At 47.3% G+C, this 27,214-nt stretch overlaps 1 protein-coding gene across 1 annotated transcript in view; it reads left to right on the top strand.

Moving 5' to 3' along the window:
* The first annotated feature begins 3,977 nt into the window (after nucleotides 1–3,977).
* The window catches only part of Slc12a7 (solute carrier family 12 member 7), an 85,830-nt gene continuing 62,593 nt past the window's right edge, over nucleotides 3,978–27,214 (top strand). The window contains exon 1 of the mRNA XM_052159851.1: nucleotides 3,978–4,250. Coding sequence (XP_052015811.1) covers nucleotides 4,040–4,250 — 211 coding nt within the window. The 5' untranslated portion in view covers nucleotides 3,978–4,039. The remainder of the gene's footprint in view (nucleotides 4,251–27,214) is intronic.

The following is a 27,214-nucleotide window of genomic DNA, read 5'->3' as shown; positions in this document are numbered from 1 at the left end:
ATCACTAGACTTTTGATGGCTTTTCTCTTGTGCAGGACCAACTGAGCTTCCGGTGGGTCAGTCCTGTCTGGCCCCAGCCTAGATGTGCCCAAGGCCCACAGAAGCATTTCCAGGACCCTGGAAAACTCATGGCTGTGAACAGTTTGACTAACACTTATGGGTGGCTACAGAGGCTTGTGGATTCTGGGGACACTTGCAAACAGAGGGACATGATGAGTAGGGGTTGTGTCCAGAAAGAATAGATCTGGTTTTTTTTTTTTTTTAATGTAAAGGTGAAAGTATAAGCTGTCTTTGAGGGGCATCGTGGGGAGCCTTCACCCTCCTAGGCTCCGAAAGAAAAGAGGTTGTGAGACCTCTTCTCCTATCATGTTCATCTAGAGTTGTATCTGAGCAAAAAGGGTGTGTCTAAAGTACAAGCCACTCTGACTTGAGCAGATCATAGCATGAGTCTATGTCACAGAAGAGAAGTTCCATGAGCAGTGATTGTGAGGGTTGCTCTGAAATGTCTAAAATTTCCAAAATGGGCTGGGGAGATGGCTCAGTGGTTAAGAGCACTGACTGCTCTTCCAGAAGTCTAGAGTTCAATTCTCAGCAACCACATAGTGGCTCATAATCATCTGTAATGGGATCCGATGCCTTTTCTGGTATATCTGAAGGTCTGAAGAGTGTAACACTACTCTACTCACATAAATTAAATAAGTAAATCTTTAAAAGAAAACAAACAAACAAGTCGGGAGGTGGTGATGCATGCCTGTAATCCCAGCACTCTGGGAGGCAGAGGCAGGCAGATTTCTGAGTTCGAGGCCAGCCTGGTCTACAAAGTGAGTTCCAGGACAGCCGGGGCTATACAGAGAAACCCTGTCTTGAAAAAACTCAAAAAAATCAAAACCAAAAAACCAAGAAAACAAACAAACAAGAAACACACTTGTGCTGGGCAGTGTTGGAACATACCTTTAATCCCAGCACGTGGGAGGCAGAGGCAGGCAGATTTCTGGATTTCTGAGTTCAAGGCCAGCTTAGTCTACAGAGTGAGTTCCAGAACAGCCAGGGCTACACAGAGAAACCCTGTCTCAAAAAACGAACAAACAAACAAAACACACATGCATAAAACAAACAAAAATCCCCAAAACTCCAAAAAATTTCCAAAATAAAATGAATAGAAAATAGTAGAGGTTTAAGGGGGGTCAAGGAAGGGAAGGAAAACATTATTATTTATAGCCTAAAAAAAAAAAAATCCAATGCCATGCAGAAAAGCACTTGAATAATACAACTTAGAATTCCATGAAGTGGCAGGCTACAAAGGAAATGCACAAAGCCACCAGTGTCCTCTTTTGCTTTTCTGGGTGTATGTGTCAAGGTGTTTCCAGAGAGGTTTTACTGTAGAAGTAAAGATCTACTTTTTGTTTTGTTTTGTTTTGTTTTTTGAGGCAGGGTCTCATTATGTAAGTCACATTGGCCTTGGAACTCCTGGCTCAGTTTTCCAAGTGCTGGGATTAAAAGTATATGTTATCACACCTGGTAGCAAGACTCATCTTGAATATGGGTGGTACCACCAGCCCACGGGCTGCAATTCCTCGCTTTATAAAATAGTGGGAGTCAGCCAAGCACTGGCACTCATTTCTCTGGAGGGCTCAACATGACCAACTGCCTGATGACATCATCATCACGACTTCCCACTACAATGGGCTGTGTCCCTTCCTAAGACATGAACCCAAATAAGCCTTTCCTTTCTTAAATTGCTTTTGTCAGATACTAAACAACAAGCTTAATACATAATAGCTAGTTAATAAGTAACCAATACATGGCAACTTTAAAATAAGACCCAAAAGTTCATCTTGGGAGAAAGAGCCAAGAACGGCCTTGGAAAACTGAAGGAGATTGATTGGAGGAGAGCTTCTTCCTGCAGGGACAGGATCCCAAGAAGATGTCTGTGCACGTGAGAGAATTCCCATCCTGTTGGTTTTCCCCTCTCTGGCTGCCAGGCAACTGGAGGTGGGTGGTGAAACTAACTTCCTAAGAAAGACACCTGGTTTTCAGAAGAGAGACTATCTTTCTCCTGAGCTGGATTCATCTTGAAGAGGCTTCACATATCACTAACAGTACTATATGTAACATGTAGGCTGTAGTACAGGTGGGAGCAGCTAATTGACCTTCTCTTGTCAACCTCTCTACTGCTGGACAGATATGATAGCTGGGCCAAGATTAACCATAGTGGGCCATGATGACTGTAAGAATAGAAGCCCTGCTCCCTTAAATTTCTTTCCTTCATGCTTTGCCTCTTTATCAGATACCTTCTTTCCACTCCACTCTGTGAACTGTGCTTCAGAGAGGCCCAATGAGCTTGACACAAGGAACTTCTAATAAATGTTTGTGTGAACAAATACACAACCAATGTGAACCTCTTAGTTTTCCATTGCTGTGAAGAGACACCATGACCGAGGCAACTCTTATAAAGGGCATTTAATAGGGGCTGACTTACAGGTTCTGAGGTTTGGTCCATTATATTCAAAGCAGGAAGCATGGCAGGGTCCAGGAAGGCATGTCCCTGGAGGAGCTGAGAGTTATACATCTTCATCCAAAGGGTGCAGACTGTCCTCAGGTAGCTAGGACAAGGGTCTACTCACAGTGACATACTTCCTCCAACAAGGCCACACCTCCACTCCCTGAGCCAAGCATATTCAAACCATCACAGTGAAGAACTATGTAAGGACCTTGAGCACAGAATGCCAGAATGCTTAGTATCCCCCTTCCAATGTCCACTTGTTCCAGGTCACCTGAGCAGCTCTTTCCCACCCTTGACTCTCACAGGAGTCTGGCAACCCAGGCATAAATCTAGGAGGCCAATGGTATCAAAACCTTATACTGTGGTTGACTCCCAAAATTATTTTTGTTGCTACTTCATAACTATAATTTTGCTATTCTTATGAATCCTAATGTAAATATTTTTGGAGGTTTGCCAAAGGGGTCACGACCCACAAGTTAAGAACAGCTGCTCTAGGCCCACTGGCCAGAAAGGCCTTTACATGCCCCTATTCTCAGAATCCCTTACCTTGGCCCTCAGCAGACATTCATCAGACACTGTATTCCCTAACCCTCTTAGGCCCTATGAACTGTGCTTGGCTGGAACACCTAACTGACCATTCCATAGCCTGTCCCATCCCAGTCTGGCCCTTTTGCCAGATCCCTCTGACCTGATAGGTTGTTGGCAGGGTAGGATGGGAGAGGGTGGGTTGGAGGTGTGTGGGCTGTAGGCGTAGCCTAGGCATTTATCAAGGAGGAGCAGGGAGGGGCAGGACAGGAGCAGTGGGGGTTGGGAATGGCTAGATAAAAGTGGGTGAGTATGGGAGAATATAAGAGAGGATCGAGAAGCATCGGGGGCTGAGAAAATTTTGGGCTAGGGGCAAGGGTGGGACCCGGTAGGAGACCTACACTAAAATGACCATCCTGGAAACTAAAAATTCAGTCTCTTGGGCAGGTAGTGACCAGTAAGATCTATACTGCCATCACCAGGTAGACCTTCAAATGCCCTTCCCAGGTCATATGCCCTGCATCTTCCTGCATCTTCTGTTTAGGTCAAGGACAGGTCTTTCCCATAAGTTCCAACTCGCCCCTGCCCCTTCCTGCAAACTTCATCCAAGTCCCACTCCACACCCGTTCTCAGTCCTCTCCTGTCCCTTCCCTGCCTTCTTCTATTTGGCTCTCCTCTTCTATCCAGGCCCCTGCTCCCTTTCCCATTCTCTCTCTTTTCTGCTCTCACCTCCTGCCCCAGCCCCACCCTCTGTCCCTAGCCCAAGTTTCTTACAGGCCTGAAGCCTCTCAGTCCTCTCTCATACTCTCCCAGACCCACCCACTTCTATCCAGCCATCCCCACCCCCACTGCTCCTGTCCTACCCCTCCCCGCCCCCGCCTCGGCTTCCTCCTGCTCCGCCCCCACCTCGTGCCCCGCCCCTGCCCCGCCCCGCTCCCCGAGACCCACGGTCAGCACCGGCAGACTTCGCATCCAGCAGTCATCGCGGCGTCTTGGCGTTCCGACGCCAACATGTCCCAGCGCTTCGTGGTGACTCCAGCACAGAGCGGGACAGGGGACGCGGGACCCAGGGCAGAAGGCGGCAGCCAGCGCCTGTGCTCGGATCCCGACCCCGACCCCGACCCTGACCCCAACCCCGACCCCAGCCTGGCGCCCGCTCTGAAAACACAAGAAGTAGATGCGCTGCCCATTCTGCGCTACTGCCGCGAGCCCAGCCGCTATGGTAGGTGCAGCTAAGCCGTCCTTCCAGTGGGTCACTGCTGCCTCTGTGGGAGCAGCGAGTGACAGACTCCCTTTCTGCTGCCCAGGTGTCAGGAGGTGGCCATTGCCTGCTGGCTTTGGGAATAGCTGCAGGTCATCAAGTGTTACAGCGCTGGCTCTGGAATCAGCTGGTGTCCTTTGTCCCACAATTTAGTCCTGCTAATCCTTGGCCCTGACTGATGTCCTGTGGACCTTGTAGGTTGTAGCATTCTGTAGAGTGGTTGTAAGAACCGGTGGAATATTGGTGGTTGGTGGGGGATAGGTTCGGGGTTGCCCTCTGATCACTAATTCTGGATTTCCCACAGTTAGTACCACTGAGAATAGGAGCTGTCTCCTCTGTTTTGGTGAGGGATTCGAAGGTGCAAGGGAGACAAAGGCAGCCAGCCTTTTGTGGGATCTGTGAGTGTAATTTCACTGTGGATGCCCACTTGGCTTGCTGTCCTTTAGAATTACTTGTAACCCATGCTTGTGTGTGGGAATCCTGGAACAGTACAATTTATTGTTGGCCACACATCTGCTAAGCCAAGTTTTCTGGAGAACATGAGACAGGAGCATGCTCTTACAATGCACTCTCCAGATTGTGCTAGAGCCCTACTTTGGGTCTCAGAGTGAAGATGAAACTAGATCTGGCCTATGAGTTTGTGTTTGCCCCACCCACTTGGAGGACAGATGGCACTGGATAGGCATTCTGCGGGAGACCGCTACTTTCTGAACACCTACCTGTCTGCCTTCCTGAGTAGAGTCTCCTGAGCTGGATTGGTACTGATCTAAAAACAACCTGTCCAATACCCAGATGCCCTGCCCTGGTCAGCTGGAGAGAGACCCTGTCACAGGTATCCATGTTCATGTTGCACACATGCAGTCTTTTAGAGACCTGAGGGTATGCTGTGACACTGTGACTAAGAACTTAGAACTGTCACTTGTCTGGAGGGATAATTTATATAGCAAAATCTGAGCAATTGCTGCTTCCTATGTGAATTTGGGCATTGTAGTGTGTGTGTGTGTGTGTGTGTGTGTGTGTACATACTCGACTCACTACAGTTTACCCATTCCCTAGATTGCCTAGAACATGGGCATGTTGAGCTATGTCTCCACTCCACCTGTCTTTGTTCTGAGCTCTAGGTCAGGAGTTGTCTCATGCTCTTAGGGGATAGACAGGATTGCCAGGATGCTTGTCCTGCTGAATAGCGGTTGACTTTCCTTAATCTTGGCATGGCAGCAAGGTCACAATGGTCATGGCAGCAATATTGCTATCTGCCTGCTTGCCACAGAGTGTGGGTGGGAGAAAGCAAGACAGCCCCAACTACTGGGGTTCTCTTGTTGCTGAATTAAGGAACCCCATTGTTCTCCTGGAAAGTATCCCGCACCGTTTAGACAGAGAATCCGCTGATGGATGGTATGATAGGGCTGGGGTCTATGCTGACTTTGACCTGGGCTTTTTGGCTCCCACCATGCTCTTGAAGAACTCAGGCCTCTAGTACTTAGTCTCCCCTTTTGGATAGGAGATTGGTGCCCAGGAGTACTGTACACCTATAACACGTTGAGTCAGAAGCATGTAGGCCGACACTATAGTGTCTTCTGCCCCTCAGTCTCCAAATCCTTTATGCTGGACTATAAACCCCATCAGAAGCCCTTGGAGACAGGATGCCAGGGGACAGGCATGGATGGAGACTTCATGTCCCCCCCTCCCATTTCAGGGTATTAAAGTAATGTAGAGGAAGAACATGACCCAAAGTGCTGGATGTAACAGATGAGACAGGATTAGGTGGGCCCACCAAGAGACCTCTCAGCCCTGAAATCTCCACCCTCCTCTCCTCTCTTGTAAGTGGTGTCTTTGACTTCTGTCTAGAAGGCCCAGAGGTTAGCTGCAGGGGTCAGACCCCAATGGAGGCTGGAGACAGGGCTGGGCCAGTCTCTGTCACCCCACTGTGGATTCTAGGGATGAAGGACTCAGTACTGTACTGGGACCCTCGCTCTGCAGTCTCCTGGCTGCTTGACTGCATCTGTCCATGGACAGCTGGCTCCAGCTATGTGGGATTTCGTGTGACAGTTTCAGACAACAGACAATCCAGTGGTTCTGTGCTGTACTCCTACGTGGGAACAGAAGACCTATTATTTGGTGTTTCATTAACACAGTGTAAACTAAGTTTGAAAAAACAAAGGTTTTATTGGTCCTACTTGGGCACAGTGCCAGGAGTCAAGCACTGGATGGGGTGTTGTCCTGAGTCAACCTTTGGTTACAGATGTGTGGCAGGTGATGACAATGAAATTTCTAAATCTCCAGAGACATCAGGTCTCTTGGCTTGCATGAGCCAAGGGGAGATAACTCAGCACAAAAGACCCACAGGAAAGATCTTGGCTCATGGCTAGGGGTCCAGAGAGAAGGCCTTCTCTGTCCTCTAGTTGAAGGTATTCTGGTGAGAGTTCTCATGGCGATGACAAAGGTGGTCTCAGAACCATTTACTAACACAGTTACCAAGTGAACAGTCACCAAGAGTACCCCCAAGACAGAAGGCCCAAGGAAAATAGAAAGTCTCCAGATAGCAAGAAGAGCCCTATGCACACAGCTTCCCAAGGAGAGCTCCTGGTAGATCACAACAGCCTAGAAGATCATAAGTGTCCTGGAACACTCTCTGCCTTCCCTTGTTCTCCTGCCCTTCCTGGTATTTGAGCTTCAGACTCCTGTGGTTTCATTCCTTTCCAGGACAAAGACCAGTATGGGTCCATGATTGGAGGTTGGCATTTTGCTTCCCGTCACTGTTATGGCTGGTAGGACCACATGTCTGCCAAACCCTGATAATTATATTTGGAGGGGTGGTGGTTCAGGGCTTGGCCACAGAGATCTAGTGAAACTATTCCTACTTCCTAGAGACCCAGGTCAAGAGAACATCTCACCCTATAGCAATGGCCTCTCCAGTGAGTCCAAGCTGATCCTGATGTGTACATATAACCACATGTGTGTGGCTGTGAGTCTGTTTCTCCTTACTACCTGCAATGTCTCCATACTCTGCGTGTATCTTTGGGTTTTCTTGGGTCTCTCTACTTCCATGTTGTCTTCATGAGACCTATAATGTATATGTCATATTTCCTCTTTGTGTCTCTGTGTGCCTGTCTCTGTATTATCTGTGTGTTTTCATCTTGTGTCTGTGCTATCTGCATGCATGTTTGTGTGTGTTCATCTGTGTAGATCAGTGCATTTTGTTTCTATGCTGTCTCTTTGTTGTCTCTAGTGTCTGCATGTGAGTTGGTGTTGCCTTGGTGTGCTTGTCTCCATGTTACCTATGTGTCTCTTTGTCTCTGTGTTCACCACAAGTGGCTCTGTGGACTCAGCTCTGTGGTTTGTTGCTTAGCATATTTTCTGTGGCCTCCAAGGCAGTTTCTACAAGAACGCTTCTGAGTTAGGCCTGTGAGGAGTGCCAACTCTGTGATGTGTTCACACATTGGGCAATGTCTCTCACTACAGTTCTAGGTCCTGCTTAGGGAGAGTCTTGGTAAAATTGTACCTCAAGCCATGCCTTGGTTTCCTGGACAGAAATACTACTAGGCTGCCTCCCTTTAGGCTGTTGAGGCTGGAGAGCTGATGCCAAGAGATGGCCAGGCTCTGGTGCCTGAAAACCTGCGGCCCGCTGGGCAGACTGTTTACTTTTTGCTTAAATATTTCATAGGGTGTGGCCCTCCTGGTAATGGGTGAGATGCCTCTAGCTCTCGGTGAGCAGTGCCAGCTCAAGTTCTGTCACTTTGCTGTAAAAGAAGCCTTGCTTTGGTGATTGTTAACTTGGCCTAACAAGAAAATGCTCTGTGCATGTCCTGTTCTCTTCTTTGCTACATAATATTTAATTTGGCTTCTTTTTTTTTTTTTTTTTGCACTGGGTTAGGCTAGGGTTTAAGATATCACATCCCTTTTGGGGCAGGAATTTTCTTTTTCTTTTTCTTTTTCTTTTTCTTTACTTTTTTTTTGGTGTTTTTTCGAGACAGGGTTTCTCTGTGTGGGCCTGGCTGTCCTGGAACTCACTCTGTAGACCAGGCTGGCCTGTAACTCAGAAATCTACCTGCCTCTGCCTCCCAAGTGCTGGGATTAATGGCATGCGCCACCACTGCCCCGCAGGAATTTTCTTTAAATAAAGCAACAACATCCAAAAGAGAATCACAACCAGGTCAGGAAGAACCTGTGTTGGAGGTCTTGGGATGGGGTTGGCCCTGAGTTGGCCTCCCAGGGCTGATGCAGACCCTGTAGCAAAACAGAGTACCTTGACTCCAGGGCATTTAAGATGGCAGCCGCTTTGGTGTCTCCTGCCTGATGGGAGAAACAAATACATGAAAACTTCCATGTGTGGGTGATACCCACCCTCTCCATCCTACTAGAGAAACAAACACACAGGAACGTTTGTGTTCAAGAGGATACATGGCCTTCCCAACCTGATGGAACAGATACACGAGTGTCTAGGGTATCTCCCAGCCTCACTCAAAGCAGTGCCAGTTGGAAGCAACTGGGTGAAGTTGATAGTGTTGTTCACATGTAGAAATGGGTCTGTAGGGATCCAGCTGTCTGTGTGTGTGTGTGTATGTGTGTGTGTGTGTGTGATGCCAGTTACTGCATGCATGTTAAAGTGAGGGAAAACAGTTCCTAAACCCACAAGGTGAACTATATAGTGCAGGGCCAGAAGAATCTGTTAAATATGAATAGGAAGGACACTAGCAAATTATCTACCTGATAATGGCTTAACTTCTGTAACCTGGCAACTAAAACACCCAAACAAACCAGTTTAAAAAAAAAGGCTAGGGATGTAGCTCAGTGACAAAGCGTGGCCTAGAAAAAGCCCTAGGTTCTATCCTTAGCACCTCAAAATGAGCAAAAAGACTTGATAACTGGCAAATAAACTCATGAAAAGAAGCTCAACTGACTGGAACTGACTGGTCAGTAGAGAAATGCAGGTTGGAAACCATAGCTAAGCTGAGGCTGTAGCTCAGTGTTAGAACACTTGCCCCCTGACTTGTATCCCTGTACCAAAATACAACCCAAGCCACACTAAAACAAAATAATACAACCCATAATGAAAAAAATCACTTTATACCCGTGATGGCTATTTTTTAAAAGTTGAAAATATCAAATAGTATCAAGGATATGGAGAAATGGGAACCCTAGGCTTCACTGATAGATGTCAAATAGTGAAGCCCTGGGGAAAGACAGTATAGAGTTCCTCAAGGGTTTAAAGGTAATCATTTGGGGCCACCAGACCTGGTAATGTGAATTCAATCCCTGAGACCCTGTATGGTGAGAGGAGAGAGCTGACTCCCATACATTGTCCTCTGACCATGCAAGTGTCATGGTGTCTGCTCTACCACATTGCCACACACATACCACAGATGAATGTGATAACTAAATTAACAACAGTTGTGTCTCCACGGGTGCAGGATCACAATGATACTGACAGATCTCTGCACACCTGATTCACAGCAGAGTCGTTCATAGCGACTATGAACAACAATGTTCATAGCAATAAAGGTAGAGCAGCCCCGAGTCTCTCAGAGGGAGAGTGGGGAACCACCACAGAAGTCATAGAGGATGTAGACCCTCTGCTCTAGGCCCCAGCTGTTAAAACCAGACCAACATGGACCACTCATACCAAATTCCATATCATCACATGGACTCTTATAGGAAGCTGCAGGTAGCCAGCCGGACACTCAGGCTAGTAAAGAAGTCTCTGCTACTTTAACTCTTTAAAAAGAGGTAACCTAAGCTAACAAGTCGGGTGTTCTCTGTGGTTTTATTTCCTGTTCCCACGTATAAAACTCACCAGCCAAGATTGGTGGCTCAAAATAGCTAGGTAAGTTCATTCGAATTTTGCCTTTTGATAATGGAATGTCACCCAGACTTTAGAAAAGGACACAGGTGCACAGGAAGGCAGTTTGCTTGGTGACAGAAAAGGACATGCATATATAGTTCTGCTTATATGAAGCTGCTAGACTGTCACATTATCAGAGACGGGGTGTTCCAGAGGTGGTGGGTGCTGTTACTTAGAGCCATATAGAGTCTCAGTTTTGAGATCTGGATTTTACCAGGTGGATGGATGCAGGTACACAGGTACACAGCAGGGTCCATGTGCTTAATGCCACTAATTTCACTTAGAATGGTGGGTATAGTGAAATTTATAAAATTTATACTTATTTTTAAAATTTTTTTCATTTTTATTTAGGTGTTTGTGTGCATGTGTGTGTGAATGCCACATGTATACAGATGATTTTGGAAGCCAAAAGAGAGTGTTGAATTCCTTGGAACTGGAGTTACAGTCATTTGTGAACTGCCTGATAAGGGTGCTGGGAATTGAACTCAGGTTTTTTAGAAAAGCAGTATGTACGCATAATCACTGAGCCATCTCTCCAGAATGAGCAAAAAATAACTTCTGATACACTAGCTAGGACTTCCAATACATTGAAGATAGCTTGTCTGCTTGTCTGCCTGCCTTTAAACACAGGGTGTTTATGTATGTGTGAGATAAAATATGCAAGGGTAGGATGTGGGTATGTCATGTGTGTTCACACACACACACACACACACACACACACACACACACACACACACACACACGGAAAGAAGATGTAAACAAGAGGTAGAGGTCTGAGAAAACCACATCTTCCCGGTCCTCCCCTCCTGGAGGTGGAGGTGAGAGCACTTGATGCTGGCTCCTTTCAAGGAAGTAGGAGGGGCATCAATCTGATTAAATCAATTTACACCAAGGCTGCTGTTCTCACAGGAGCCCTTTATCATCTAAATGGCTCTCAGCAAGGTGTTCTTTGAATAGATATTTTTGTCTAAGGATCTTCCTGTTCCAAATTGCATCCTATTACTTGTAACCCTGGTCCTGTAGGGGCCAAGGGTGGGACTGGGATGTGGGTATGTCACTCTGTGTGTGTGTGTGTGTGTGTGTGTGTGTGTGTGTTCATGTTCACAGGCAGGCAAGCTATCTTTGGTGTATTGGAAGTCCTATCCAGGGTATCAGAAATTATTTCCTGTTCAGAATTTCTTTTATTTGCTTTGTGCTTTCTTTCCAGTTTTAAAGGCAAATCATTATACCTTAGTGTACAGTCCCATGCCTGTAATCTGAGCACTCAGGAGGCTGAGGCAGAAGTATTTTTAAGAGTTCGAAGTCGCCGGGTAGTGGTGGCGCACATCTTTAATCCCAGCACTTGGGAGACAGAGGCAGGCAGATTTCTGAGTCTGAGGCCATCCTGGTCTACAGAGTGAGTTGCAGGACAGCCAGGGCTACACAGAGAGACTGTCTGACACATGGCCTATTATAGGCCATAGGGTGAGACACTATCTATTATAAATTATATAGACAAAACAACAACAACAACAACTGATTGTAAACCCAAGCAAACAGAATTTTGGTTTTTTTTGTTTGTTTGTTTGTTTGTTTGTTTTTGTTTTTCCGAGACAGGGTTTCCCTGTAGCCCTGGCTGTCCTGGAAGTCACTCTGTAGACCAGGCCAGCCTCGAACTCAGAAATCCACCTGCCTCTGCCTCCCAAGTGCTGGGATTAAAGGCGTGCGCCACCACCGCCCGGCTCAAGCAAACAGAATTTAAGAAAGCAAATGTCTGGGCATAGTGGTACACATCTATAATCTCATTACCCAGGAGGTAGAGGTAGAAGGCTAGGAAGCTCTAGTCTGGTTTACTGAGTGAAACTGTCATCAACAAACCATGGAGGGAAATAAGACTGCTGATTCTGGTGGTGTAACTACTCTTCCTTGTGACCTATAGAAAGGCCCAGCCTCAGTTCCCCTCTCTCTAAACTGTCATGACTCAGAATTCTCAGGTGTTCAAATAGGTGAAGCCAGCTATCCATGTGAGCCCTGAAGGGATGGGGCCAACTCCATATCCCCAAGGCCTTCTGCGGTGGACTCTGGCCTCATCCTGGGAGGAGACAAGAGTTGAGAAGAGTAAGCTTGTCTCCACAGGTATTCCTAGCCATTCATACCTGTGTGCTCAGTATTATGCAGTGTTGTGACTGAACAAGTTGGTCCACTGTTGTAATGTGATAAAATTGGCATAAAGTGGGGTGTAAATGGGACATTTGAGTGCTGGCTGTTTTCTCCTTGGTTGCTTTGCATACATCACTATCTCCTCTGAGATTCTTGGGAGCCCCAACTGGAGGCCTGTGAATCTACAAACAAGAACCAGATGATGAGTGTACACTCAGGAAGCCATACAGTGCCATTATGTGTCTGTTCCTTTACACAGACAGACCCCTTGCAAAGCAAGTGCCCATGGGGGCAGCTTTAGCATCTCATTTCCATTCTGGTGTGTTAGTTCCTGCAATGTGAGGACCACTCAAAGCTTGTGTTGATGAAGAATGTTCGATGAGGAAGGCTTGTATGCTCAGAATTTTGTCTATGGGATGTCTGCAGAGGGGCTCTCTTTACTGAAGTCACTTCTGTGTCAGGGGCTCCAGTGGTGGCCTGCTGTAGACTCGGGGTACTCAACACTCCCTGGTGGGTGCCGGTGTTTTAAGTTGCCTTTCTAGAAATTCTATATTTGAATTCTTCCCTGGCTCTGGGTTTCAGCTTGAGAACATGTTAGGTGAGCCTACACAAGCCAGAGTATAGGGCTTCCTTGCCTGATGGCGGGAGAAGGAGCAGCGTGGAAGACCTTCTTTTTTTTTAAATATTTATTTATTATATGTAGGTACACTGTAGCTGTCTTCAGACACTCCAGAAGAGGGTGTCAGATCTCATTACAGATGGTTGTGAGCCACCATGTGGTGGCTGGGATTTGAACTCAGGACCATCAGAAGAGCAGTCAGTGCTCTTAACCCCTGAGCCATCTCTCCAGCCCCCGAGGAAGACCTTCTTGAGCTGGGATTTTGCTATACTGCTGAACTGGGTTTGCTAGATAGACTGAGGGAAATCTGTGGTATGCTGAGACCAAGCAGTGACAGGCACCCACAGGTGAATGCAGGGTTGTCTGGAGCTGCCAAACCACCTGGAACTCAGGAGCCAACAAAGAGCCCTGGGCGTGGAAACAAGATTGTAAGTTTAAGGGATCCCTCAGAAAATCAATATAAATGAAACATCCTGCTATGGACTGGTGTGGAGGCTAAAGCCCTTGCCTCCAAGTGAATGTCAAGAGTAGAGCCTCTAAGGAGCTGAAGGAGGTTGTAAGGAGGCCCTGCAGTGATAGAACTGTGACCTTACCAGAAGAGAGGGACCAGGGACTCTCACAGAGAATAAGTGAAGACACAGAATATTGGGGCCATCAGGAAACTCAGGGACACCAGCCAGCGTTCTAGCTTCTCTGGGAAATGCCCTGAAGTCATGGCTCTTGTACCCATGCCCCCATTTAGCTCCTCACTGTCAGTGGATTGTGGTCCACTAGATCACTGTAAACCTGCATGGCCAGCACCCTGACTGTGCCTCCCAGGCCAGGTGTTTGTCAGTTGCTTACCAGGGAGTCCCCTGAAGCCACCTCTACCAGGCTCTGCTGCACCCCCTCTGCTGGCCACCTGTGTCCTCCCTGGGGCTCTACGCTCCTCTGATGCCTCCATCTCGTTGCTTGGCAACTACAGCTTTTTTGTCCCTCTGGGCTAGACAGCTCAGGGCTGGGGACAGCCGGTGTTCCTGGGCAAACCAATGCCCCTGGTAGTGCTGGGCCTTCATCTCTCTGTTTACAGAACAATACTCCCTAAAGAGGCTTAGGGAAAGCAGAGTAAAGTGAGCAGGAAGTACTAGCAGCTTGAAGTTAAGACACTGCCCACCACCTCCTTCAGTTCACCTGTGCCCATCAGGCCTGGGGTTACGTAAGTAGGGACCAGGACACAGATGCTCCTGGTGTGCAGAAACTTACAACCAATCAAGAACCTTGGAGACTTGATGTCCTTCTTTACCTGGGATAAGTTAGCTGAGGGCTGGACCTGCACTGGTATGAGCTGGGCAGGGGTTGTGGGTCCTGCGGGCTTGGGTCTTCTCCAGCTTCAGGCACAAAAGAGACCAATGTCTTTCCAGGAACAGGTCCCTATCACACTGGCTTACAGGCAGGTATGCCTAGGACATGCTCTTTGTACCTGTCCAACCCAGCCCAACTCTGCAGCTCCCAGTACTTGTGACTGCAGCATGGGCTGTGGGATGTTGAGCCCCAGCCACCTGCCACTAAACATAGTATTTCACAAGTGGCTCCAGAGAATAGGATGGCTCCTGTGGGAGATGCTAACAGATGCAGAGATAATGTGGCTCCCTGGTCAACATGTGCTGGAGTATTCTGGGCAATAGCAGCACTCAGCTGGTATAGCCTCAGCTCCTTGCCTCCTGTGTGCTGTGGTTTGAGGATGCTCTGGATGAGGGGTACACGCAGGACATATGCTGAACATTCTGGCATATTCTGTGATCACTAAGGTGTTCTTGGACCAGGATGCTCCCCAGCAGGTCTCACTCACAGTGACTCATTTTTTGAGATACCTGGGAGGAGATAGATTGTAGAAGTGTCATATAGCCAGCCGCCCACTGGGTCAAGCAAGATTCCTTCCACCACTCGTAGGACATACAACTGAGTTGACTTCTGACAAGTAGCACTAAAGGTCATTCTGACCCCTTTCCTTAGACATACATGTTTCTGGGACCATTGGCCAGCCAGTTATTGAGGGGACTCTGTGTGGCCCTTTTACTGCAGTGTGTTTCCATTCTCAGAGGAAACAAGTCTTAGTATATAGACTTACCAAGTCCCAGGTAGTAAAGGCTATCTATTTCTTCATAGTCCTGGTCTCTGCTACCTAGTTATATCTTTGTGAGGACATACTGAGCCACATTGACCTAGAGTGTTCCACGTCCCTTGGGAACTGCCTTTCCATCCGTGGTGTGGCCACTGTGTCACTAGCCAGGATCTCTTTTCCTTCCAAGTCCTTCCAAGCACCAGCGAAGGCCAAAGGATACCATCTCCAGAGGTGGAGGTAGCCTGGGTTACAGGACCAGAGAGGCTCCCACAGGGGAACTGCTGCTCAAGGTCTCCTCATATTTACTGAGATCCTGAGCCGGTTTGCAGGTCTAGCGGTCAGAATTACGAGAGGGTCACCTGTATATGAAGCCATCCGGTTGTGCTTATAGAAGCCCTGGTGTTATCAGAGTAAAGGTCCAGTCTTCCAGTTGCTCAAATGCCATATCCCAGGGGAGCTGAGTGTTGGCAGGAAGGAGTCAGATTTTAGGAAGGGTGACAGTCCTGAGAAGGCAGTAGCTTCCTCAAGGCTCAGACTTGGGCAACTCAGAGCCACAAAAGACTTTCCGGGAGGGAGAGGAGCTCCAGTGGGTAGGGAGGTTACTGCTGCCGAGCAGTCGTCAAGGTGTGTCTGATTCTTCTGCTCAGGAATGCACACTGGACTTGGACCTCCCTGGGGACAGATCCTGCCTCTCTTTAGACCAATCCTTTCAAGAACTGAATATAAAACTGAAGGGGGCTTACTGAGGTCATTAGAGGTCCTGGGATCTGAATCTAAAGAAAGCCAATGTGCTGCGAAAGATCTGGGACATAAAAGGCTAAAAGAGGCATGACAGACTTGTAGAAAGTTGCCAGGGACAATCTTGTCCTGGTTGCTTGCCCTGCAGCAGGATGGCCCATATAGGAAAGTACCTGTCTGGGACATGTTTCCAGGGTGCTCCTGCTCTGGGGGATTTGCATAGCTGTTGCCTCTGCCTCATAGGGCCATCTTAGCACCCCAATCAGTTCTTCTGTCACTCCATGCTCCCCGGTATATGGCTGTTCTGAATATCCAGCTCAGGCTGAACAATACATCTTGTCTCCATGGAGACTGAGCATCTAAGCACTAGCCCACTGAGGTGGTGCCCTCCTTCTCTGGGACTTCATTGGGGGGGGGGTCTATATGAGACATTCCCAGGAGGGATCAGCATGGTATCCTAGCACGAGTGTACAGTGTGGAATGGAAAGGATTAACTCATGGAGCACCCCACCCCCAAATGTGGACCTAAGCCAGAAATTGAGTGACCAGGGCAGAGTAGTCAAGCAGGTACTCAGTGGGAAGGCCATCTCCTCAGAGGGAAATAGAGGTGGGCATCCAAGTGGGTCATTATTCCCATTGGTCCACCAAAGCCTCTCTGTTCTGCCTCATGGGATACCTTCTCTGTAACTTTACCTCAAGGATATCATCAACATCTACAAATCCAGATTTCCTGAGGTGACTGAAGCCCTCAATGGAACTGTGGAGAGTGAAATGTCCCCATCAAGTCCCTGTCTTAATTTTATATTGAGCGCTAACATTAGCATCCTGCACTTTGCTCATGTTTGGTAAGAGCTTAACTTTGGAAGATCAGCTGTGGTTTTAAACACAAGTTCAGGTAAATGTTTTGCTCCAGCTGCTTCAAAACCACCCTGGTTTAGCACCCTGAGGGATGGGGGTAGGGAGGAAGAGATACCGTGACCAAGGCAACTTTTATAAAGGAAAACATCTAATTAAAACTGGCTTACAGTTTTAGAGGTTCAGTCCATTATCATGGCAGAAAGTTGAGTGGCATCCAGGCAGACATGGTGATAGAAGAGCTGAGAGTTCTACATCTTTTTTTTTTTTTTTTAAGATTTATTTTATGTATGTGAGTACACTTTTACTGTCTTCAGACACACCAGAAGAGGGCATCAGATGGTTGTGAGCCACCATGTGGTTGCTGGGATTTGAACTCAGGACCTCTAGAAGAGCAGCCAGTGCTCTTTGTTTTTCTTTTAAAGATTTACTTATTATATATAAGAACACTGTAGCTGTCTTCAGACACAACAGAAGGCATCAGATCTATTACAGATGGTTGTGAGCCACTGTGTGGTTGCTGGGATTTGAACTCAGGACCTCTAGAAAAGCCATCAGTGTTCTTAACCACTGAGCCATCTCTCTAGTCCCTGAGTTCTACATCCTAATCAGAAGGAAGCTAGAAAAAGACTGTCTCTTCTGCAGACAGCAAGGAGAGTCTCTTTCACACTGGGTGGAGCTGAGCATAGGACCTCAAAGCCCACCCACAAAGTGACACACATCTCCCAACAAGGCCACACCTATTCCAGCATTGCCACACCTTGTAATAGTGCTAATCCCTGGGCCAAGCGGATTCAAACTACCAAAGGGGATCAGCCAGGAGAATCAAGCTGTTGGGCCTTCCCCAGGATGAGTGACAAGTTTTAGCAATGGCTTCTGTGAGCCAGGAGGCTGGCCATCAGCAGACATTTTGATCCTGACCTTCCAGGACTGTAAGAAATGTGTGCCCTTCATGAATTATACAGTCTAGGGTATCTTGCAGCTTAAAGAGGCTAAGACACAGGTCATGTGGTGTGTTCTTCTCTTGGAAGTTTACTTGAAGACAATGACGGCTATTTTTGGTTATCAATTTGGCTACATCTGGAATTAACTAAAAACCCAAACAGTGAATAAAACTGTGAGGGACTTTTCTTAATTAAGTTATTTGAAGTGGGAAGACCCAACTTAAATCCAAATATTTTTGAGGTGGGAAGATCCACTTTAAATCTGGGCCACACCTTTTGGTGGCAGCCTGTATAAAGGATGTGAAAAAAGCTAGTGCTCAGCCGGGTGTTGGTGGCGCACGCCTGTAGTCCCAGCACTTGGAAGGCAGAGGCAGGCAGATTTCTGAGTTCGAGGCCATCTTGGTCTACAGAGTGAGTTCCAGGACAGCCAGGGCTATACAGAGAAACCTTGTCTCTTGAAAAAATCAAATCCAAAAAAAACACCCCAAAACAAACAAACAAACAAACAAACAAACCAGCTAGTGCTCCTTCTTTGCCTGTTTGCTCACTTTTCAAAGTTCATTCCTTCACTGGAATTAGAACCTACTTCTTTGGGATTCCAGCATATGTTGAAGACCATCTGAAATATCCAGCCTTGTGGACTGAACTACTGGATTCTAGGACTTTCTGTTGTTAGATAGTCATTGTTGGACTAGCTGGATCACAGCCTGCTATACTCTATATAGGGTTACCGGTAACTCTGTGTGTGTGTGTGTGTATATACACATGTATATATATGATAAGTGTTAATATATATGTAAATCTACATATATAAATCATATATATTTATATGTAAACATATATATATATGATAAAACTACTTATACACACACACCACACACAAGCACACCACACACACACACACACACACAAAGCTTTGCCTAATACAAAGACAAAATGTTAGAGTTTAGTGTGCAGCTGCTGCTGAACCCCCTGGGGTGCAATTCCTGGTTGAGGGTGTAGGAGTCACTTGGCTGGAAAGGTCCTTGGCTAGCAGGTTTCCTATATGTTCATGTATCCTAATATCTCTAGGAAGGATCAGCATGGTCCAACAGCCTCTTGTCCTTGGGAGACAGAGCCACCTTCTAGTGAGGACTCCTCCCCTAGCCACTGGGGGGGGGGGGACTGCTGTGGAAGGAGGTCACCAGGTGGGGGCCACAGGTGTCTGAGAAGCATAGACCTTGGGCAAGGACATCTGTGGGCTATGGAAGGGTGCCTGAAACTCAGAGTTGCCCAAGTCCCACGGGGCCTCCTCCTGCCATTTGTTGCCTTACAGATCCTAAAAAGAAATCCCTTCCTGAGGATCTGGCTCTCCTGGGTTTCCCTGTAGTTCTTGCAGGATCTCCTTTGCACCGGGGAAAGCCAGAACCCCTCCTCCACCTTCATCAGCCCTAAGGAATCAGAAGAGGAAGCATAGTAGCAGTTCCTTCCTCTCAGTCACTGGCTCTGCCCAGCAGGTGTCCTTACAGCTCAAAAGCTGCTGCCCAGGTGCGGAGGCAGGAAGTTGGAGGAGGATTTTCCAGGTAGGGTTTCATGAGTCATAGGCACAGCGAATGCCCTGGAGATACTGGAAGGTTCTGGGCTGCCACCTCAATGGAATAGCCTGAAAGTTACTTATAGGTCGCTCAGGTCAACCAAACAAAAGCAGTTTTAGGATTTGTTTGTTTGTGGCAAGGTCTCCCGTAGCCTAGGCAGACTTTTTAACTCTTTAGATAGGTGAGGCTGACCTTGGACTTCTGATCCTCTTATCTATCTCTCTAGTACTAGGGTTAGTAGAGTGCACTACCACACCCAGTGCCAGTGTGAGTTCTGACCCACTTCTAGAAATAAAGCCAAGTCGGTAACATCTAGACCTGCGTGGCAGTTTACACTCCCCTGCTTGAAGGGGAAATTCAGAATGGGCCTCTGCTTTCTGCTGGTACTGACATGCTTTGTGCCTGACCCCAAACCCACAGTTTTATTGCCAGGCATGGGCTGATGGCTTCAGGTTTGGGGACAATGGCAGAGCTGAGCTGCCTCTGACAACAACAGGAGTGGTTAATCACTAGTTTCTAGCAGTGGTAATGTAGAGCCTGGAGAGCTAGGCTTCTGAATGTAATCTCAGCCAGAGTCTTTTATTTCCTTCCTGTTTAATCATGTCCAGAAATTATATCCAGCAGAGTGGAGCTGCAGCCTCCTTCCTGAAACAGTGGGTGGTTCCTGAGAGTTCTTGGGTTTATTTGTGTGGCTGAAGCCCTGACTAGAACTGCCAGTCATTCTGGGCAGAGGTTGGCTGATGCCAGCCAGGCACCTGGCCCATTCTTTCCCATCCCCTAGGAATCCTACGAGAATAGAAAGGACAAGAAGGTGACCTTCTCTCAGTGAAGCACTGACCGTGTCTCTGGTTAACCTGAGGCTGGAGATTTCTTGTAGTCCTGTGTGCCATGAGCCCTTTGTGGGAGATCCATAACACTCTTTGTCCTATAAGGAGGGGAAGAAGTGTCACTAATGCATCCTAGGCTTCCCTCAGAATTGAGGCAACACTTTCTGCCACCGAAGCTGGCCCAGGAGGATAGATGAAGGAGCCCCCCCCTTTCCCTTCCCCCCTCTTTCTTGCCTTCTTGTTCTTGCTCTGTTCTCTTGTCCTGCTCCCCCTCTCTCCTCATTCCCCAACCTTCTCTCTCTCCACTCGTGGCTGGCCTCTTCTCCTCCCTCTCCCTCCTCAACTCACTTCCCCATTCCCTGAATAAACTCTATTCTATACTATATGTGTGGCTGGTCCCTCAGGGGGAAGGGGCATGGGCCCGCAGAGACACTCCCTTCCCTGACACCTGACTGCACATCCACCAAACATATTCCTTCTCTTTTTATCTTTTTATAAAACACAACAGTTGTGACTATGGAAGGCACAATGGGGGAAGACATAACCATGCTCCAGGGACAGCAAGCCCTTGGGTGCCAGTTGTTCTCAGGACTTGCAAGGGTGCAGTCTTCACAGAAAAGTACCATGTGTGGTCATCAGATTTGTAATCTCTAGATCCTGTCCAATCTGTGCAGGAGCAGCAGGAGTTTGCAGGCTGTGAGGAGAGTAAAGCAGAACCAGAGCAGGTAGTGGGATTTATCCATGCCATAGAGAAACAGAAGGTGTGGCAGATCAAGCCACAGAGCATTGCAAGGATGGGAAAGCAGCCAGGGTGACTGAAGGGGGCTTAAGCAAAACCCACAGTGTTTCTCATCCAAGTCACAGCACCAAATGAAGGGGCTTAAAAAGGAGAGAACTGGGGGTTAAGGGAGTGTGGCACGGCGGTGTGGGGGAAGGGGGTGCCCAGGTGGGCTTTTGTCCAGACACCTCTTCCCCCTGAGGGACCACAAGCACACAGGCATGGTATAGAATAGAGTTTATTCAGGGTAGAGGATGGGAGTTACAGAGGCAGAGAGAGAGAGAAAGAGAGAGAGAGAGAGAGAGAGAGAGAGAGAGAGAAGTGCCCAGCCATTACCACGTGGAAAGTGGGGGGAGAGCCCAAGGGGCAGAGAGGTGAGAGTAGGATGTGGGAGAGCGGAGAGAGAGAGCAAAGAGAGAGAGGAGGGGAAAGTAGCCCCTTTTATAGTGGGCCAGATCTATGAAGCAGGGCATACCTGTGTGGGGTGGAGCTTAAACAGAGTACCAACAGTGACTCTGAGGCTCCCTTGAGTGTTGGTATTCTGTCTAAGCTCCACATTTACCTGGCAACAGCCAGGTATGCCCCGCCCCATAGATCTGGCCCACTATAAAAGGGGCTACTTGCCCCTCCTCTCTCTCTCTCATCACACTCTCACCTCTCTGCCCCTTGGGCTCTCCTCCCCTCCCCCCTCTCCACGTGGTCATGGCCGGCCTCCACTCCTCCACTTCTCTACTCTCTCTCTCTCCCTCTCTCTGCCTCTCTAACTCCATTCTCTGCCCTGAATAAACTCTATTCTATACCATGTCTGTGTGCGTATGGTCCCTCAGGGGGAAGAGGTGCCTGGTCACGGCCTGCCTAAGCACCCCCTTCCCCCACACCACTGTGCCACATTCTCTAAACCCCCCTCTCTCTTTTTATGCCCTCTTCATTGGTGCTGAATCCTGGGAGCAAACCCTTCATATGGTGCTGTGACTCGGATCTGTGCAAACACATTTGCAGTTGTGCCCAGTCTAGAACAAGTCCAAGGGGAGGAAACAAGGCAGTGTTTTTTGTGCATCTGAATCTGGTACTGCCGGGAAGAACCTGGGTTGCCTCAGGTGGATTTTAGTCAGGGTGTCTGTGCCCTCTTCCCAGGGACATTTATGAGGCATCCTTATATGACATTTAAATAAGGATCAGGTCTAAGTGGACAGGTCTGTGGGAATTGTAGAACTTGGTTTCAGCAGGACTCTTCAGGGCCACAGCTCAGTCTGTTTTTCCCGAAGACTTTAGTTTTTGAAGATGCCCATCTCAAGCTACCTCTGATAGGTGCTTGTGGAGCACATGCTACTCACACATGATAGCACATTTATACCCAGTGTACATACTTCACGGATACTAGCGAATGGTCACGTGGATGTGCCAGTAGTCACACAGATGTGCCACACCTCACCAATGTTTTCTCTCTCTCTCTCTCTCTCTCTCTCTCTCTCTCTCTCTCTCTCCCCATCTCTCCCTTCCTTTCTCCCTCAAAGATTTATTTTATTTATATGAGTATACTGTAGCTGTTTCCAGACACACCAGAAAAGAGCCTCAGATCCCTTTACAGATGGTTTTGAACCACCATGTGGTTGCTGGGGATTGAACTCAGGACCTTCGGAAGAACAGTCAGTGCTCTTAACCACTGAGCCATCTCTCCAGCCCCTCAATGGAGTTCTCAGCCCGTCAGATAGTCAATGCAGTTCTTAATTTTTTTTAAAATTAGTTTTAAGAACTAACGTTCTTAAAGAATTAACTGGATGTATTGAGTGAAGGTCCCCTAGGCAGCCGGAGCATGGCAAACATAACTCTGGCAGGCCTTGCCCTTCTCCCTGATTGTCTCTGCCTTGCTAAAAAAAAAAAATTAGATTATATTCCTAAAGCTAGCCAGCAAGGTCTATCTATTCCTTGGCTACTTCCTCCTCCTGAGGCTTACTATTAAGGTCCAGGAATCAAAGTGTTGAAGTCCAGCAATCAAAAGCCCCCTTTGGTTCATCTAATTAACATGCCCAATTAAAATTAAACACCTCATCTTAACAGGGGCTTCCTATTTTACAGTTATCTTGCCAGCTTGCCAATAGGCCACCTCTGTCACCTCTCTACCAAAGGCAGTCCTTTGTCTCCCTCCAGGACAAATGCCCCTTCCCCTCTCCCTTGTTTTTTTCTCCCTCATCCTCTATCTTCTGTGTTTGTCTCTTATTCCCTGCCCTCTTTCCCTCTGGGGCAATTAAATCTCTTTTGTGCTGAGAAGGTGGTTCCTTCGTGGGGGCTCCTGGGCCTATACTACCCCTTCAGTGAGTGCTGTAGTGTTGTTACTGGAGTAACGAGAGTTGGAGCCTGGACCCTGGGTGCTCTAACATTCCAGCCTCAGTTTCCTGTCCTCAACATGCCAATTAAACTAACAGGGAATAGTGAGAAGCAGAAAAAGATTTATCCGTTATGGACACACTCGGAAGAGGAACAAGGAGATACCGTGGTTCTCCTAACCCAGTCTCTCTCTGAAGAATTGAGGAGAGGTTTAGGTTTAACTAGAAGCCAAGATATCTTTATGACTGAGAGTCCTGGTCTGAGGGTTGTTCTACCTATCTCATTGTCTGAGCTTCAGTCTGCCCTGCAAAGTGGTCTGCCGAGTTGTCACCAGTGTTAGACATCTCTTTCCTGGAAATAAGCTTTCCTTCTGGGTAGCACTAGGGCTCATTCAGCCTTTTCCTTCTCCCAACATTGAGACTCCTGAGGAAAAGTTCCAACTTCTTGGGAATCCATAGTTTCATTAGTTTGATAGCCACAGGGAGGGGCACACATGTCTCAAATATCTTTATTTCTGCCAGGATGGTAAATGTTGTTGCTGGATTCATCTCCACTCAAAAGTCAATATTCAAGAAATGTGAGCTGGAAGGGAAATCAGATTTATTCAAGGTCTGGCCCCTAGGATAAGAATGAGGGCCTCTCCTTCTCAATGTTCTGCCTGAGGGTACTTGGGGATTTTATTGAGTGGGAAGGAAGGACACAGGACAGTGGTCTGGAAGGCTGTGTGCTGAAGAGAGTCTTTGTCATCCCTGGTTGGTTCTTCTGTGTCTCCCTTCAGAATCTTCAGATCTTTTTCCATGAGGGCGCCAGGTGTGGAATTAGTGCTCACCAGATACTACGGCATCACCTCATCTCAACTAAACATCTGTTCCTCTGGGGTTAGTTCACGTTGCCCCTGATTTCTGTGCTAGAACCCACTGTGGTTGTGTAGCCCAGTAAAGTGGAGTAGTAAGGCACTTAGGACTGAATTTTTATGTGGCTGTCTGGAAACAGTGTAAAACGCCCCGGATTATCTTTGCAATCACTGCTAGATCCACAAGGAGGAAACTCCCCCACCCCCACCCTGGGGAAAAAGATAGTGCTTGATTTCAGTTGGGACTCCTTCAAGACATCAGGTCCTTGGAATGTGTTGCTTAAATCCTCAAGGCTTTAACAATTTTCTTGTGGTCTTTCTGTGGCTGACTTTCTGCTCCGTCCTTTGTGAACAAAGGTCACATTCTCTTTTGTTTCCATGCTAGTGGAGGTGAGAGGCCTCAGTGGAAGGGGGTAGCACGGTGGAGTGATAGGTGTACTTGTGCCAGTTTGTGCAGTCTTGTCTTAATCTCTGATTTTTTTTTCCTGCCCGGTGTTTTTTATCAGTTACCAAGTGTTTTGAAATTTCTACCTTCTTACAGCAAATTGTCCACTATTTGTTCTCTTAGGTCTGCAGTGAAAGCCAGGGGTGTTTTCTTTTGCCTCCATTGGGATTGAACAAGCAGTATTTGTTTGTTGCAATACTAGGGATTGGATTTAGGCATGTGCTAGGAAATTGTTCCACAACAGCACTGTATTCCTCTCACAGAAGAGTGATTTTTAGAAGAATCACATTCTTAGTATGTGGTCCTAGCTTTTGTTGAAACAGCTGTCCATGACTTGCTCAGAAAGCTTGTAATTAAGGCCATTTGCACCTGAGACCTCTGTGCTCTTACCTCGAAGGCATCTCTGTTTTTTTGGACTCTGTTCCACACAGCTGCCATGTCTAGATGGTAGCTTAGATTGATCTTCATGGCCAACCCCCACTCATGGTCTGCATTTCTAAACTTTCTCAGGGCCAGGCCTGTGGTTTTGTGGGTCTGGAGATATCTTGATTCTGCAGTTATCTTCAAGGAGACATTTGCCGAGTGGTCATGTAGGTAGTAGACATCCCAGTCTCTTGAGCTAACCCTTCCTTTGACCACCAAAAATAAGAATTCTGCTGTGGTCAGAGATGGGGTTAAAATTATTTTTGCTTTTTAAAAAAAGGTTTATTTATTTTATGTATATGAGTACACTGTCACTGTCTTCAGACACACCAGAAAAGGGCATCATTGGATCCCATTACAGATGGTTGTGAGCCACCATTTGGTTGCTGGCAACTGAAATCAGGACCTCTGGAAGAGCAACCAGTGCTCTTAACCCCTGAGCCATCTCTCCAGTCCCACTTTTATTCTTTTTAAAATTAAGTTCACTTACTTGATAACCTAGAACACAAAGTTAGAGAGAGAGAGAGAGAGAGAGAGAGAGAGAGAGAGAGAGAGAGAGAGAGAGAAAGAGAAAGAGAGAGAGAGGCAGAGATGGAGAGGGAGGATATTGATTTTTAAGTCAGGGTGAGCATATCTATCTCCTCAAACATACACCACCCCTACGGTAAAACATTCATAATCATAACACGGTACAATAGAACTACATGCACCGGTTAGCTGAACTAACCGCTACTTGGTGATTTCTCTCCCCCTCCCTTTCCCTCCCCTCCCCTCCCCTCCCCTCTAAGTATTGATCTCAGAGCCTCATGCATCTAAATATGCAAGTGCTCTACATATCTCCGCCCTGCCCCTGCCCCCCTTTATCTATCTATCTATCTATCTATCTATCTATCTATCTATCTATCTATGTTGTCTCTGGACTTGGCTAATCCTGGTCTTGTACATCTATAGACTGCAGTTTGTCTTGTAGAAAGGATCAAGCTTGCCTTGGGGGTATAGTGAGTTTAGAGTTGTGAGGGCCATGTGATGTTACTGTACTTCAATAGCAATCAAAGCTCATTCTCAAAATGTATTTTTAACCCATGCCCCAAGGAAATAGAAATTAATGAGTTGCATTATTTACACAAAGAAGTTCACTCTTGATGGCAGCAATTTTTAACATTATATTTGTCAGACTCTGTCATGGGACATAAGTCAAATATTTAAGGTTTGAACAGGGTGATTAAGCCAAGAGAGTTATCTAAGTCAGCAACAGCTAGGCAAACATATTTCTCCTTCTCTCTTCTTTTAATGAAATAGAAGACAAGAACTGGGGGTGGGGTGGGGTGGGTGGGGAGGTACATTTTAGTTTAAAATGTTTAAACCAAAATTCAAACTTTAAAATGTAAGAAGGTGAAAATTGAGTCAGTTTAGAAAGAATTTACAGCCCTTAGCAATGTGCATGCAGGTCCCCTGGCACACACAGAAATGCTCAGAGGTTGAGTGTTCCTCAGCCTATTGGGAAGAGTCTACCCACAGTGCCTCAGTCTCCAGCTGCCCTGTGGCCTTGCTGATCATCTGCCCCTTAGGATGTAAAATGTGGCTAGAAGGTTTTACTCATTTATCTGGAAGTCCTTCTGGGATCCACCAGCAGACTTTCTGAGTTTTTAGGAGCTGGTATTATTTCCCAGCAGGGCTGCACTGCAGATGTCCAACCCCAGGCTTCAAAGGACTTGGGTTGGTATCCGTGGCCCCTCCAGTGGGCTGAGGGTCCTGCAGTAGTTTCTGCTCTGATTGCTGAGTTGCCTTTCAGTGGGTGCAGCAACAACATCCCCCAGGGTCTGTAAGACTGCCACCTCTACATGCCTGCAACCAAAGAATGACCTTTGGTACAGGTCTATGTCACTTGCCGATGCTAGTTTAATAATAGGACAGAGATCATGGTGGGAGGTAGCCTGCTTATCTCTGGGCAGTGGCATCTGGTATTCTGTCTGGCCAGTGCTGCACATGTTGCAGAATATGCTTAGTTTAGGCAGGGCAGGAAGTCATCCACTAGCCCCAGCATACAGACCCCACCATGCTGTGTCTTGCTTCTCCCAGTTAGGTTGTATGTGGATGTGTGCTTCTCTACAAAAGCAGTGGTGCCCCTTAACCACTTTTATTCTGCTTCGACATATACCCCAGGAACTCTGCTGCTCATTTCATATGGGGGAGACTTAAGAAAAATTATTCACAATAGCTAAGAGGTGGAAAGAACTCAAGTGCCCATCAGGTAAGCGAGACATGGTCCGTCCCCCGGTGGAATGTTACTGGCTCTGAAAAGGAAGGACACTCTGACACAAGCTGCACCATGGCTGAGCCCCCAGGACATTGTGCTCAGTGAATCGAGCCAGTTACGAAAGGACGGATGTGTGACTCCAGTCCCGTGATGTTTCTAGAGTCACTGTTTTCATAGACCAGGAAGAGTGGTGGGGTCAGGAACT

Source organism: Apodemus sylvaticus, chromosome 16 (assembly GCF_947179515.1).
Source record: "Apodemus sylvaticus chromosome 16, mApoSyl1.1, whole genome shotgun sequence".
Classification (NCBI taxonomy): Eukaryota; Metazoa; Chordata; class Mammalia; order Rodentia; family Muridae; genus Apodemus; species Apodemus sylvaticus.
This window is presented reverse-complemented; position numbering and strand designations above follow the sequence as displayed.